This window comes from Trachurus japonicus, chromosome 13, assembly GCF_045865225.1.
Source record: "Trachurus japonicus isolate A0001 chromosome 13, Traja_1.0".
Lineage (NCBI taxonomy): Eukaryota > Metazoa > Chordata > Actinopteri > Carangiformes > Carangidae > Trachurus > Trachurus japonicus.
In genome coordinates, this window is record NC_140919.1 from 6,740,859 (window position 1) to 6,757,125 (window position 16,267).

The following is a 16,267-nucleotide window of genomic DNA, read 5'->3' on the forward strand; positions in this document are numbered from 1 at the left end:
GGCTTGCTTGAAGTAAATAAACTTCTGGGTGCATTGAGTCGCCATCTGACGCTGTCTGTGGCTTTGAGGGATGGAAACAGCCTAAGCAGCAGAACTTCAATCCGCTGCCATGGCGATGCGGAGACAGACCCAACTACCGCAAAACAGGAGACATTAAACTGAAAATCTTCAGATTCCTTCTTTTAGACCTAAAATGTTAGGAAAATACAACCCTGAGTTGAATTTGCCCGGAATTGTCCTTTAAAATTTAAACAAAACTAGAGAATGCATTTCCTGAAGGAAATACGGGTGAATGCTGAAAGCTGGAAGCTGAATGAGCTGAATAAATTGTTGAAACTATGCTGAATTAAGTTAAGAAACTGCTGAAGAAATCTTGAATATATGAAGAGTATGAAATGGTTTGAAATTACTTGAATTGTTGAAGATCAGTATGAAGAAATTAAAAGTCTTAAGTCTACTCAGATTTACTTAAAACTGACAGTTTGAAAACATTTTTGAACCATTACTAATGTAGATTAAACAATATCTGAATGGTAAAAGTAGAAGATGAAAGATGGAGGATGTATGAAATGGGTGCTAATTACTTGAATTAGTGAAGAATAGTATGAATGAATTGAAAGGTTAAAGTGCACTCAGATTTATTTTAAACAGTTTGAAAACATTTTTTGAACCATTACTAATGTAGATTAAACAATATCTGAATAGTAAAAGTAGAAGATGAAAGATGGAGGATGTATGAAATGGGTGGTAATTACTTGAATTAATGAAGAATAGTATGAATGAATTGAAAAGCTTGAGTCTACTCAAAGAAGTTTAAAACTGGTGGCTTGAAAACATTGTTGAACCATTACTAATTTATGAAAGAATATCTGAGGAATAAAAGTAAAATAACATAGAAGTTGTTACAATCCTTTAAAGGGAAGGATAAGTTAGAATAACTACATCATATCTGAAGGCTAAAAGTCGAGCATGTAAGAGTAGAAGGGTTGAAATCTGAAATACGTGAGAAAAGATTAAAAAGTAAAACTTATAAGAAGGACGTTGAATTTGTAAGAAATGTTTGGAAAATTACTTGTAAGCAGGAGGCTGAATGATATGGAATGGATGCATTTGTTGTTATTTAAAACAGTTAGAATTTTTTTTTTGAACCATTACTAATATAGATGAAACAATATCTGAAGTGTAAAAGTAGAATAATATAGAAGTAGTTACAATCCGTTAAAGGGCAGAATAACTAAAAATAACTACAACATATCTGAAGGGTAAAAGTTAAACATGTTAATAAAAAGTTTGAGGAAAATGTAGAAATCCTGCATCTTTATAGTTTAACAGTTGAATGGTTGAAATCTGAAATAGGTGAGAAAAAAATTAAAAAGAAGAACTTATAAGAAGGATGTTGGAAAATTGCTTGAATTTTTGAAGATTGGTGTGGAAAAAATAGGTCTACTCAAATGAATAAATATATTAAGAGCTTGAAAGTATTTGTTGAACAAATATGTATAAAAATGAAGCAATACCTGAAGTGTATAACTTGTAAGCAAGAGACTGAATGATAGGGAATGGATGCAAATCCCAGAATTGTTTAAGTGTAAAAAATAGTGTGAAAATATAAATTTATAAATGAAAAATATGAAACTCCTTACATGGTTGAGAAATGGCCTGAATTGTTGGAATTAATGAGGAAAAAGTCCAAGTCCTTCAAAGTAAAATGTAAGGATTGAAGGTGGAAAAGTCTAAAGTCAGGACATGAAGAAGCTCCAAATCCTGAAATATCCATTATGAGAACTGGGGTATATATAGAAATGGGGTAGAAACAAGGAAACAAGGAATGAAGTAAAAAGAAAGAGAAAGGGAGTAGAAAGAAAGAAAGAAAGAAAGAGACTGAATGATGCCAGAATTGTTTAAGATACGTTTAAAAAAAGAGTGTGAAGATATACATTCATAAATGAAAAATGTGAAAGTCCTTAAATGGTCTGAATTGTTGGAATGAATGAGAAAAAGTTCAAGTCCTTCAAAGTAAAGGGTTAAAGAGGAAAGTCAGGACATGAAGAAGCTCCAAATCCTGAAATCTCCATTACAAGAATAAACTGAAATGTAAGAGAAATAAATTATTAGAGATGTTTAAAAATTCCCCTCAAAGATATGAACTCATTTAGAGGCTGATTATGAGCTGTAAGCCAGTTTGTCTCTGTGGTTGTGTGTCTCTCTGTCTGTGTGTGTGTGTGTGTGTGTGTGTGTGTGTGTGTGTGTGTGTGTGTCTCTCTCTCTCTCTGTCTGCACCACACAGAGCAGAGCAGTGAGATTTGAGCTCTGTGCAGCTCCGAACAACAGCCTCTGAAAAGAGAACCGTACCTCTTACCAGAATGTGGTCATGACTATCGGGGCAAGGAGACCTTCCTGAGCGAGCCAATGTGCATTAAATGTTTGTAGGGCAAAAACTTTTCTCACCGTCGCAGGAAAGATAAGGAGGTCATTTCTGCTTTTCTCAGAAAATCTGCTCCTACTTTACAATGGGAGTCAATGAGAGGAAGAGAGGGAACTGGCTGCACTTAGAGGCTCCGAGTTTAAATTCTGTTAGCCTCTCTGCGTTTTCGAGCACACTGTGAGACACAGGACAAGTTTGTCTACCAAAGTGGGGGAAAATTATGTGTCCAGAGTGAAATTTGTGGCCGTGGTGACAGGTTAGAGAGCAAAGTGTCAGAGGATTTTTTGAACCTCTGTCACTCTAGCTGATGTCATCACCACTCTAGCTCTGAACATTCCGTGCCATTGACTTGCATGTTAAATTTGAATTTTGTCAAAAAATTATCATGAACAGTTGAAGTGTACTGATCAATAACGGTAGAAGATATGAAAAAGTTGAATATACCGTGAATACTTGAAAGTTTTGTGAACGTTTTAAAAGTGGAATGAAGTCTGTAGGTGAAAGTATGTTGAAGCAGTTGAAGTTCAAAGAAGGAGAAGATTTTAAGAGTTTGAAGACCGTTTCAATGTATTCCTATGGGAAAAAATTTTCAATAAAGTTTAAATATTTTGAAAAGTATGAATGATATGAAAAAGTTGAATGTACCCCATAATCTCCTGAAGAAGACGCACGTTTTGATATATGAATTGTTTGAATAGTAGAAAGTATGAAGAAGTAGTTAAGGGCCAAAAAAGGGAAGAAGTGAAAAGAATAATAATAAAGATTTGAATAACAATAGTGTGAATGCTTTCAGCATTCACCCTAATAAATAATTACGAAATAAGATAAATTCAAGTGAACAAAACTGAACAAAAACAACTCTGAGCATGGTAAACTGCAAATGTAGGACCGATCAAAATTCATTGCATTTCAGGCAGACTTTGAGATGTGTTTGTTGCGCACGCTCATATTGGGATGAGGATGAAAATGTGATTAAAGGGATAGTTCACTCAAAATTGAAATGTCACTCATTATCTCCTCCCCCTCATGTGGACTAAGGGCTGGGAGAATTTTCAGAGTCCTCCGTGGCTTCTCTGAGTTACAGAGGGTCTCGGCGTAGCAGTGCATGTCCATATAACGGTTGCAAATGGATACCAACTGTCTTCGTAACAAAAAGACACACCAAAAAAATTGTCCCGAAAGAAATTAAATAAGTCTAGCTTCAAGAAGCTTCTGCTACAAACTTGAAATATAGACTTTTTTTTTTTTTTTCGGGACCATTTCGCATTTCGGGGCTTCAATACAAGACGGACATTACATACAAGCAGCATGGAGGTATTTGGATGTTTTTTGGTGTGTCTTTTTGTTACGAAGACAGTTGGTATCCATTTGCAACCGTTATATGGACATGCACTGCTACGCCGAGACCCCCTGTAACTCAGAGAAGCCACGGAGGACTCTGGAAACTTCTCCCAGCCCTTAGTCCACATGAGGGGGAGAAGATAATGAGTGAAATTTCAATTTTGGGTGAACTATCCCTTACAGACAGCTTCCTTTGTCAGTAAACCTGAAAACATGATGTCAAGAGAAAAGTTTTCTGAGTTCCATCAGCCGTCCATCCTGCCTCAGTTTACTCTCTTTTGACCGTGAGAAGAACTAAACACATTAAAACTAGACAATGGTTCCAATTTTGCACTATAATATTTTGGGATTTTTTAAAAAGAGGAAACCACAGTACATGTATACAGTACAAAGGCAATGAGTGGTTGTTTACACACTATATATTATGGTGTGTAAATGATTAGCCAAGGTGGCAAAGAGTATTTATATTTTGAATAAGGTTAAGTTTGTCTTGGACACTAACACACTAAGAATTCTGTACTGTACATTTATTTTGCTATATCTTAATTACTGCGTGGAGGTGTGGGGCAACACCTATTTAAGTAACATCGCTCCTCTGATTCTGCTATACAAAAGAGCAGTAAGAATAATCCACAAGGCAGGTAATAGAGATCCCTCAAATAGATTTTTTATTTCTGCAGGTTTGTTGAAAATGGCCGATATAATAGAATTACAGACCCTAAAAATAATGTTTAAAGCAAATGACAGATCATTACCAGAACATTTACAAAACTTGTTCAAACTGGAGGAAGGGGACAACAGACTGAAGCTTGATTTTAAACATTAATTTGCAAGGCTAAGCTTAAAACAAATGTGTATTTCTGTTTCAGGTGTAAAAGTGTGGCATTCACAAAGCAAGGAACTGAAAAGTTGTACAAGTATGTCTCAGTTTAAGAAAATGTTTAAAAAAGAAAAGATAAGCATCTACAAAAAAGAAGAAGGAGAAAGAGAAAAAGAAGGGGGAAAAAGAAAAGATAGATAGACGAGTGGTGTCTACCGTTATTAGGGTCTGGGCAGCACAGCTGCCAGGACACTATTGTATTTCTAGGAATTCTTCTTCTTCTTCTTCTTCTTCTTCTTCTTCTTCTTCTTCTTCTTCTTCTTCTTCTTCTTCTTCTTCTTCTTCTTCTTCTTCTTCTTCTTCTTCTTCTTCTTCTTCTTCCAAGGAAGTCATACTTCCCATGGGTGAAAACTCACCAAACTTCACAGAAACATCCGACCCCATGCCAGATTCACTCAACTCCAAGGACATGTGCCCCCCCCTCCTAGGGGGGGCACAATAAGCGTTTAAATTTAAAAACTTTAAAAATTCCTACCAAACCAACGGTAGATGCTACAGTTTTGAAACTTCACCACAATGTAGCCTCAATACTGCTGAAACTTTTGTCCACTTAAACTCATTACAAATTATGAAGTCCATCACTCTGTTTTTTTCAATAACTGTAAAACTTTTAAAATGTATCTCCTCCCACAATTTTTGCTCAATTGACACCAAACTTGCTACAGAGCATCTCCAGACCGTCCTCCACAAAACTTGTTTCTCGGATTTTTGATTAAGCAAAAATTGAGCCTACAGTGCATGAAAACGTTTGACTGTAAACAGTGCTGTAAACATATACCATTAAATTCTTGATAAATACATTTTCAAACTTCCTGAAAAAAAATGACAATATTCTGGAGTCATGTTTGATGAAGTTTAGCAAATATCAGAATTTTAATTCAAAAACTGAATTTTTGAGAACATTTTGAATTCTGCTCTCATGGGAACAACTGCAGTCAATGTGAGAGTGGAATTTTTAAACATCAGATTTTCTCTTATGAAGCAAAACACGTATCATTAAAAACAAATCACCAACATTTCCATGATGTCAAGATGCAATTTATGTATTATCAGATTTGTGTTTAGATGACTGAATTATTGACATTTTGACCATTTCATCACAACAGCTGCCCGGGCACTGACTCACCTGAGTGGATAAATGAAGCTACACAGCAGGTCTCACTACCAGCTAATTAGCTCAGCGAGTTAGGAGCTGGTTCTTGGTGTCAGAGATTGTGAGTTCGAGACCCAGCAAGGGCAATGATGATGATGATGACAGATCAAAATGTCAGATGTCCTCAACACGAAACACAAGACAGTTGTACTGATGGTGGCATCACAGCAAGCCTCTAAATTTAAAAATCCAAATAGCTTGGACTGGACCACGTGCGAAGGCTCCTCACATCTTAGAGTCACAGTAGATGTTTAACAAATACATATCATTACCTCAAAAACAGATTTTTCTTTTTACTGTGGTGTCAAATCTGCCTGCGCGACAGTGACAGTACTCAATTTGTGAAGCCACTGTTGAACTGCCACTTGTCAATTAGCTCAATGCGATAGACAACGGTCTTTGGTTCCAGAGGTTCAATCCTCAACTAATGCAAATTGGACATTATACGGACAACTGTCTTGTCTTCCTATTCTCCTGTTTGTTGCTCAGAATTGCCTAAATTTGCCCAAAAGTAGCCCGGACCCGACCCATCGCTGCGCAGCAGCTATAATTTTGTTTGTTTTCTTGTCATTACTATGTTTCATCATTCCTAATATTTTGAAGAATAATACTGGTGTTGAAGTAAGCCAATGTAATTGTAACAACAGAGAGGAGCAGGTACTATAAGTTTTCGTCATCCTGCTCCTTTTCATTCATGGTGAAAACGTGTACATTATGTAAATATGTGCAACCGTGTGAGAATGTATACCATGAATGAAATAAATTGAAATGAAATGAAATGAAATTTCCTGTTTAGAGTAGTAGGCCTTACATGTGTGTCACAGTGTTGAACTTGTGTTATTCTTTCAGATATACACTCGCTCAGTGATCGAGCCCCTCCCTCCTCCAACCAAAGATGCTGCAACATCCCCCATCTCCCCTCCAACTGCTGCAGCTGCTGCTGTCACCCCGGCTCCCCCCTCAGAAGGAGCCCCCAGCAGCCCCCCCAGTGCAAGCCCCGCCCCCGGGCCCTCCTTGCCCCGCCCACAGGACAAAACCAGGAAGAAGAAGATGTCAGATGAGGAGATCCTTGAGAAACTACGTAAGGCCCAATCATACATCACATCACACACACACACAGACACACACACACACACAGAGAAACACACACACACACACACACACAGTGAACCTTTGAGTACCTTTCATTCAGTGCTGTTGTTGCACATAGTTTGAGCATGTAGTAGTGACAGAGTCCAATGAGCATTTAGACGGTGGTCCAGGTTTCTGGTGGTTTACTCTTTCAGCATGACAGAGCAAGGTTTTAAAGACGTGGTTCTCCCAGTTTGCTGGTCTTGACCGACCTTCAAAGTGCAGGAAAAACACCGTTTTTATTTGGACCTAACCAACTCGCGTATCCCTCCGCCCAGGGTTAGCGTCTGCTGATCAGCAGTTGGTTAGGTCCAAATAAAAACTGCGTTTTTCCTGCACTTTGAGGGGCTGGAAAAAAATATATTATAGCGAACAATGGAACTGTGTATTTTTTTTCAGGTAAAACCTCTTTTAGGCCGTGAAAACAGGCCGTTTCTTTGGGTCTGTTCACAACACTGTATATTGTAAATCTCTGGGCAGGGCTATGGGCTGGCGTTGCTAACAGGAGGAGTGCAGAGAGTCTTCCACTGCAATTAAAGTACTTAGGGGCTATTTGTAGATCATACAACCCCACTTTAAAAAAATGCTACTATCCCTTTAAATCATTTCTTGTGTCTGCTGCCACAGCTAACAAGAGGATGAGGCTTCCAGGAGGCTGGAGTGTTGCTCTGAAATCAACTGGCTGTGGTCAGTGTTGCACAGACCTCAAGCTTCTACCTGTGCTAGTGATTGTGTTGCTTTGACATCACAATAAATGAATGGCATATACTGGGATGAAGTTGTGGTTGTCACATGATGATCAGAGTTCATTCCACTGCACACAGCAGGTGAAAACACAGTCAAGGTTAAATATGTGTGTTAAATATATGATGTTATAATACATAATAATATTTAAAATTATGTAAAGTTTGACTAGTTGTACGCCAAGCAACAAATTTCATAAAAAGTCAGTGAAGATTTTATACATAAAAAGCAACTACATTCTACAACATCAAAAGTGACATGTTGAGGAATAAATAATAATAGTTTAGTTCTTTTGCTTGTTTTGACACAGCAGCCTTGTGTTGCCATGTTTCAGTTGCGACCACTTTGAAATCTTGAAAAATAAATGTATTTGAACCCAGAATCAAATATTTCTTAGAAAGTCTGGAACAAAGGTCTTCACAGCTTTGATTGATCATTGATTATCAGTTACTTGTGTGATGGTAAAGACAATTTTCACTTTTTGGAGTTGAACAGTTAGTTAAGTTTTAGACTTCAATAGCTAACAAACCATGTAGGAATATATGTAAATAAAGTGAAATTTCTTATTTCTAAACTAAAATATTTATTCCATAATAATCCATCCATCTACTGTATGTGTAATTCCTCATGCTGAAAGGAGGGAGTGTATGAATACTACAGATCTAAGTGAAGGAGTAAAGCTGAACTCCTCCGCACTATGAACTGTGTTGTTTTGTGTTTGTAAGCCATGAATTAAGCCCTTATATTTTCTAAACCATGCGCCACGCCTGTCCAGATGTGCTCAGGTCTCTCTCTGCTGGTAAGCCCAGGACTCTCCCTGTCTGTCCGTCACTCTGATTGACAGACCTGATAGTCACTGTCCCCACTGTCCAATCCTCACATTTGATTGGTCGTCCTCTTCTCTCTCCATCGTTCAGTCTCCTGCGGTTCCGGAGTGACTTGAAGTTTTGTCCTCTAATCAGCCTCCTACTGGACTCTGATTACTGAACTACAGATACTTCTTTCTTTCTTTCTTTCTTTCTTTCTTTCTTTCTTTCTTTCTTTCTTTCTTTCTTTCCTTCCATTTCTCGACATTTTTTTACTGACCTGTTTAGCATCTGTCTCATCCCTTGTTCTCTCTTTCTGTCTTCTGTCCCGTCTGTTGTTCCTGTCCCCCCTCTCTCTGTCTCCCAGTCAGCATGCTGCATTGACCTGAGGGTGACAAACGTATAGTAGAATTAGGATGGATAGAAAGACACCCGACACTTCTATCCATTCAGATTCAGTTGTACTGCAACATGAGCAGCGGTGGATCATAGGTCCAGAGTGTTGCTCTTTGCTGTTTGTCTTGGTTAGTCACTGCTTGACTTGTCTTTCTTTTTCTCAGGGACAATTGTAAGTGTCGGAGACCCCAAGAAGAAATATACACGCTTCGAGAAGATTGGACAAGGGTAAGTGATAAATCTAATAAGCCTCCACTCAGTCAGTGTGAATATTTAGCTGATTCCATTTGTTTGTCAGGGACCACTGTCACTGGGTTCTTCAATGGTTTTAAAGTCTCAAACTGAGAAAAATAGCGTCAATGGCATAATTAGAAATGTATTGTGTGGATCTCACATTGTGCTGCCTCAAAACAATGGACCAATAAAGCAGTTTATTATACTGGCATGCATTTTAAAGGGATAGTAGCATTTTTTAAAAGTGGGGTTGTATGATCTTATTTGCAGTGGAAGACTCTCTGCGCTCCTCCCGTTAGCAACGCCAGCCCATAGCCCTGCCCAGAGATTTACAACATACAGTGTTGTGAACAGACACAAAGAAACGGCCTATTTTCGCGGCCTAAAAGAGGAAAAAATACACCGTTTTTATTTGGAGCTAACCAACTCACGTATCCCTCCGTGCCCGCCGATCAGCAGTTGGTTAGGTCCAAATAAAAACTGCAGGAAGAAGAAGATGTCAGATGAGGAGATCCTTGAGAAACTACGTAAGGCCCAATCATACATCACATCACACACACACACAGACACACACACACACACACACACACACACACACACACACACAGTGAACCTTTGAGTACCTTTCATTCAGTGCTGTTGTTGCACATGGTTTGAGCATGTAGTAGTGACAGAGTCCAATGAGCATTTAGACGGTGGTCCAGGTTTCTGGTGGTTTACTCTTTCAGCATGACAGAGCAAGGTTTTAAAGACGTGGTTCTCCCAGTTTGCTGGTCTTGACCGACCTTCAAAGTGCAGGAAAAACACCGTTTTTATTTGGACCTAACCAACTCGCGTATCCCTCCGCCCAGGGTTAGCGTCTGCTGATCAGCAGTTGGTTAGGTCCAAATAAAAACTGCGTTTTTCCTGCACTTTGAAGGGCTGGAAAAAAATATATTATAGCGAACAAAGGAACTGTGTTTTTTTTTTTTCAGGTAAAACCTCTTTTAGGCCGTTTCTTTGGGTCTGTTCACAACAATGCATGTTGTAAATCTCTGGGCAGGGCTATGGGCTAGCGTTGCTAACGGGAGGAGTGCAGAGAGTCTTCTATTGCAATTAATGCAGTTAGGGGCTATTTGTAGATCATACAACTCCACTTTAAAAAAAATGCTACTATCCCTTTAATGTTGACCTGGAGCTCTGCTGCTGTGTGTTGTCAGGGCGTCTGGGACGGTGTACACAGCTATCGACATCGCTACAGGACAGGAGGTAGGCTTCTTATTATCACCCTCAGAATTACATTTTCCACTTCCTCCATATCTCTCTTCTCCTTCACCTCACACCTCAGCCAGTTGGTGAAACTGGAGAATATAAGTCCAGTAAAAGCAGAAGTCCAGGCCTTAGCTTAGCTGAAAGGCCAGAAGGTTACCTGAAATCATGATGCTGAAGTGAACTGACATGAATTCCACAGACGAGTTTCCAGGGTTTAGATTTAGAATGATTGATGCCTTTCCTAAAGTTGAGATGTCAGGCGTCGGCCAGGAACAATAAAGCAAAGAAAAGACTCGGGGAAGGAGAGCAGTAGGCTCAGCTAGAGTCTGCATGGGAACAATATTACTGGAGTAAGTGTGTCATTTAGGTTCATTTTAAATCAGCTCATCAGTCAAACTAATCCTCCTTAGTTTCACTCTAGCAGGATTAGTCTGTGACTGCTAATGTCTGTCAGGCTTTTTACTGCCCTGCCTGACTTCCACGCATCTTGTCATCTTTTTTCAATGAATTCTTCTTTTCTTTTTCCTGTCATCTTTCATCACTTTAAAGGGATAGTTCAACATTTTGGCAAAATGGCCCATTGCCATAATCCCTATAGTCATAGCAGCAGGTTCGTTACCTTTAAGTGTCAGTGCAAGCTATTTTTAGAACAGCGGGGCAGAGCCGTGAGCTGCTCAGAGCTACGCTACGGAGGCTAAGGGAATTTCTTGGTTTCCCTCATCAAACTCATCAAATACACAATCCAACAACTCCACAACGCTCTGGTGGACAAGTTGTGACCTGCACATTCACCACGCTATGAGATAATAACAGAACGTTACCAGACAGAGTTGTTTTAGAGGGAAATTCATGCAAAACCACTGATATGCGTTGTGTTCAGGGACAGTTTTTCAGCAAGCAGACTCTGTATTTACCCTGCATTTACCTCGAAAACGGCTCCGTTTCGTAACGTTCCGTTATTATCTCATAGCGTGGTGAATGTGCAGGTCACAACTTGTCCACGAAAGTGTTTTGGAGTTTTGGATTGTGTATTTGATGAGTTTGATGAGGGAAACCAAGAAATCCCATGAGCCTCCATAGCGTAGCTCTGAGCAGCTCACGGCTCTGCTCCGCCGTTCTAAAAATAGCTTGCACCGACAATTAAAGACCGGGTAAACCAAATTCAGTATTTTTCTTCTTATCATATTAATTAGGCCTTAAATGTGTCCCTCAAAACATGTAAAAAATATTTTTGCCATTCATCATTTCCTTGAGGAGCTAGGCCTCAGAGACTGTTCTGTGTGCAGGTTTAGAATGGGCGGGCTTAAGTCTATAGCCGCTTTACGTAAAGCGGCCATACTTACATAAACCCGCCCCCTGCTCCGCTCTACATATAAATACATTCAGCCACTGACTTCTGTGGTTTTCCTCCCACTTGCTCTTCAGTCTAGCTGAAACACTTGAAACAGCCAGCTAACTAAACGTAGTTCACGTGCACACTAGGGTTGGGCAAAAATATCGATATGGCAATATATCGCGATATTTTATACCGCGATATGATATCGATATTCAATATTTAAATATCGATTTTTTTTTTTCAAAAAAAAAAAAAAAATTCAAAAAAAAATTTTTTTTTCAATTTTTTTTTCAAATAATAAATCATGTTTCAGACCTAAATCCAATTGAAATATGTTGTTGTAACTTGCACTTGTATAAAATGGCATGGATCATTTGAATTACATTGTTTTGACTCAGTTTGTCCCATGAATTATCACTATCGTCTGATGTACATACAACTCAGATTTTAAGATGCATAATGGCTTTTACATTTTTCAGTGAACTATGTAGAATATCGTAGAATATCGCAATATATCGCGATATATCGCAAAATTTGGATATCGCAATATCGTATCGTATCGTGACTCAAGTATCGTGATGCGTATCGTATCGTGAGGTCCTTGGCAATACCCACCCCTAGTGCACACACAGGGGAGACCACTACTGTCTTGTTCCATAACGAGTTTACAGTGCTAATGTTAACGTATTCACACCGTGATAAACAGCCGTCACCGCGGGGAGAGAGGCTGACTCCCCCGGTCACACACCCCTCGCAACGTTACACACACACACACACACACACACAGCAACAGCAGCAGCAACAACACCACCGTCTTTTGACCAGAGTCTCCCTCATTAACACACTGTCCGACCAAACAGCCTCCACTCACGCACACAACCAGACACACGGAAGACCAGCCATAAAATCACGGACAGAAAACACTGTGTAAAAAAAAAAACAAAAAAAAAAAACAACTCCGCCGTGGTCTCAGTCCACCACACGTCCGAGCTGACACACAGCTGATCAAACCATTTCTTACCTTCACTCTGGTGTCTAAAACAGGCAGCAGCAGCAGCATCAGTCATCCAGTTAATAATCCAACGATCTATATTATTCCCGTTTCAATCGTTACTCGCGGTCTGCCCGTTTCCTCCGTTTGCATTGTGTGAAAGAGAAAAAAAGTTTTTAGCCGCGGTAGCAGCCGTAGCCTCCCGGCTCCACCGTGTTGTTTCCCCGGTCTCCTCCCACCGGGACACGGCTGCTGCTCAGCTCGGACGCCGTGTGTCACGGGTGCCGGGCGGTCTGGACTCGGTACAGGTCCAGAGATAATTCACTGTCTCTGCTACTGCTTCTCCTGTCAGGGACACTTGAAGCTAAAGCTAAGCTAAAGCTAAGCTAACGTTAGCTAAAAACTTTATTTATTTTTTTCACACAATGCAAATGGATGAAAGACGCTGACCGGTAACGAGGTGTAAACGGGAGCAGCATGGTGGATTTATAACCTGTTGCAGCTGGATGGCTGCTGCTGCTGGGACTGTTTTAGACACCAAGAGTTGAGGTAAGAAATATTTCCTGAAGGTTTATCAGCTGTGTCGGTGCTGAGGACTGGGGTGTGTGGTGGAGTGTGTTTGAGGTCATGTTTAGGTTGTGTATCAGAGACGGTCAGTGAGGTCCAGCTCTCCTGCCATGGGGCGTGGTTTCTTTGCCTGCAGCACGACCACATGGTGACATGCCCCCACCGTCCGGAACCAGAGAAAACTGCTCATTTATTGACAACTTTGATGAAGAATTTTATATACTTAACGACTTTTTTAGTCCTGTTTAGTCTCCTCTGTCAAATTTGACAGAGTGGTTAATAATATATTTTCCTGTGGTATTATAAACTTAAAACACATATTTATTCTTGGTTTACCCGGTCTTTAAAGGTGTACAGAAAAGAAAATTGAATTTGAGCCCACTCTGGATCATAAAATGAATGTAATAACTCATCTATCAGACGATGTAGGCCAAACTTTGTGCAAAATTCTATTTTTGAGTAAATCCAGGATGAAAGTGTGTATTTTTTTTTTCGCATTGGATAATGCAGGCGCACGGATTATACGTCAGCCTGTACACGATTCACCAGCCACTGATATTGGATCCGTAATCCGTCATTCAAACGTCTGAGACACGCACACACACACGGAGCTCAGGCTCACCCCAAACTTTGAATATCCCGCCCGCTTGATAACGACCAATCAAATTCGTTTTCCTTACTCGGGTAAACTCGTGTTGCAGCTCGTGACAACTCGGCGCGACAAACAGGACAAACGGCCATTTCTGTACACCTTTAAAGGTAACGAACCTACTGCTATGACTATAGGGATTATATGGCAATGGGCCAATTTGCCAAAATGTTGAACTATCCCTTTAACAAAGCGATCTGTACCCCTCCCTGCCTTCTCCAGTCTCTCTGATCTTAGTTTGCGTTTCCTCTGTGTGACTCTGCAGTGAAAAGTCAAATGTTTCCCTTTTTCTCTCAGGTTGCCATTAAACAGATGAACCTGCAGCAGCAGCCAAAGAAAGAACTGATCATCAATGAGATTCTGGTGATGAGGGAAAACAAGAACCCAAACATCGTCAACTACCTGGACAGGTTAGACACACACACACACACACACACACACACACACACACACACACACACACACACACACACACACACACACACAGCTTGTCAAATCAGATGATTTGCTGCTTTGATTGTGTGATATGGTGAAGTATTATTATTATTATTATTTTATTTTATTTATCATTCATTTTTCTCATCGGTTCACAAATAATTGTCATGCACTGACGTCTTCCTCAGCAGTAATTCAATGATATCAAATATTTCAGATTCAGTGATCCACCCCATATTAAAGGGATAGTTCACCCAAAATTCAAATTTCACTCATTATCTACTCACCCTCATGTCGACTAAGAGCTGTGAGAATTTTCAGAGTCCTCCGTTCCTTCTCTGAGTTACGGGGGGGTCCGTGCAGCAGTATTTGTCCATATAATGGTTGTCAATGGATACCAACATTCTTCGTCCAAAAAGACACACCAAAAAACATCCAAATACCTCAATGCTGCTCGTCTGTAATGCCCCTCTTGTATTGAAGCCCCGACATGAGAAATTGTTCTGAAAAAAATTAAATAAGTCTATATTTTAAGCTTGCTTGTAGTGGAAGCTCCCAGTGTCTCAGTTCACTGCTCTTCCTGTGTCAGTGCAAATCTTGCGTGATTTGCACTGACGGGCGGAACAATTTCGCCCATGTCGGGGCTTCAATACAAGAGGGACATTACAGACGAGCAGTATGGAGGTATTTGGATGTTTTTTGGTGTGTCTTTTTGGACGAAGAATGTTGGTATCCATTGACAACCATTATATGGACAAATACTGCTGCACCGACCCCCCCGTAACTCAGAGAAGGAACGGAGGACTCTGAAAATTCTCACAGCTCTTAGTCGACATGAGGGTGAGTAGATAATGAGTGAAATTTGAATTTTGGGTGAATTAATTAATCAATGACCATGCCCCAGTAACATTCTCTTGGAATTCAGGCTGTTTGCATACTGTAAAGCCAATACCTGGTGGTGCTTTAACACATCACTCCTCAAAGACCCAGAATGTGATAGTCTCATTAAAATGAGTGGGCATCCTTCCCCAGAGTCATCTCCATCTGTCTATGCTTTGGGAAACAGGCATTATCATTTCATTTTCCACCTACAAAAAAAGAAAGAACAACAATAGGATGCTGAATTGGAACAAAAAGTCAAGCAACAATGTAAATAGTCAAGCATCAATGCAAATAACTTGACAGAGAAAACACAAAATGAATTATAGCTGCTGCGCAGCAATGGGTCGGGTCCGGGCTACTTTTGGGCATATTTAGGCAATTCTTTTTTTTTTTTTTTTTAAAGTATATTTTTTGGCTTTTCATGCCTTTATTCGATAGGACAGCTGAGAGTGTGACAGGAAATGGGAGGCAGAGATGGGGGGAATGACATGCAGAATAGGGCCGTCCGACGCGGGACTCGAACCGGGGCCGCCTGCAGCGAGGACTACAGCCTCAACACATGGGGCGGGCGCTCTACCAACTGAGCTAAACACCGCCCCATATTTAGGCAATTCTGAGCAACAAACAGGAGAATTGGAAGACAAGACAGTTGACCTTATAATGTCCAATGTGCATCATTTGAGGATTGAACCCACAACCTCTAGAACCAAAGACCTTTGTCTATCGCACTGAGCTAATTGACAAGTGGCAGTGCAACAGTGGCTTCACAAATTGAGTAAGCCATTCACTGTCGCGCAGGCAGATTTGAAACCACAGTAAAAAGAAAAATCAGTTTTTGAGGTAAAATAATGATATGTATTTGTAAAACATCTACTGTGACTCTTAAGATGTTAGGAGCCTTCGCACATGGTCCAGTCCAAGCTATTTGGATTTTTAAACTTAGAGGCTTGCTGTGATGCCACCATTAGGACAATTGTCTTGTATTTCGTATTGAGGACAACTGACATTTTGATCTGTCATCATCATCATCACCCTTGCTGGGTCTC

At 40.0% G+C, this 16,267-nt stretch overlaps 1 protein-coding gene across 1 annotated transcript in view; it reads left to right on the forward strand.

Moving 5' to 3' along the window:
• pak1 (p21 protein (Cdc42/Rac)-activated kinase 1) overlaps positions 1-16,267 on the forward strand; it is a 57,319-nt gene that overhangs the window by 21,768 nt on the left and 19,284 nt on the right. The window contains exons 6-9 of the mRNA XM_085794745.1: positions 6,649-6,880; positions 9,041-9,104; positions 10,310-10,358; positions 14,202-14,314. Of these exons, the coding sequence (XP_085650871.1) occupies positions 6,649-6,880; positions 9,041-9,104; positions 10,310-10,358; positions 14,202-14,314 (458 nt within the window). The remainder of the gene's footprint in view (positions 1-6,648; positions 6,881-9,040; positions 9,105-10,309; positions 10,359-14,201; positions 14,315-16,267) is intronic.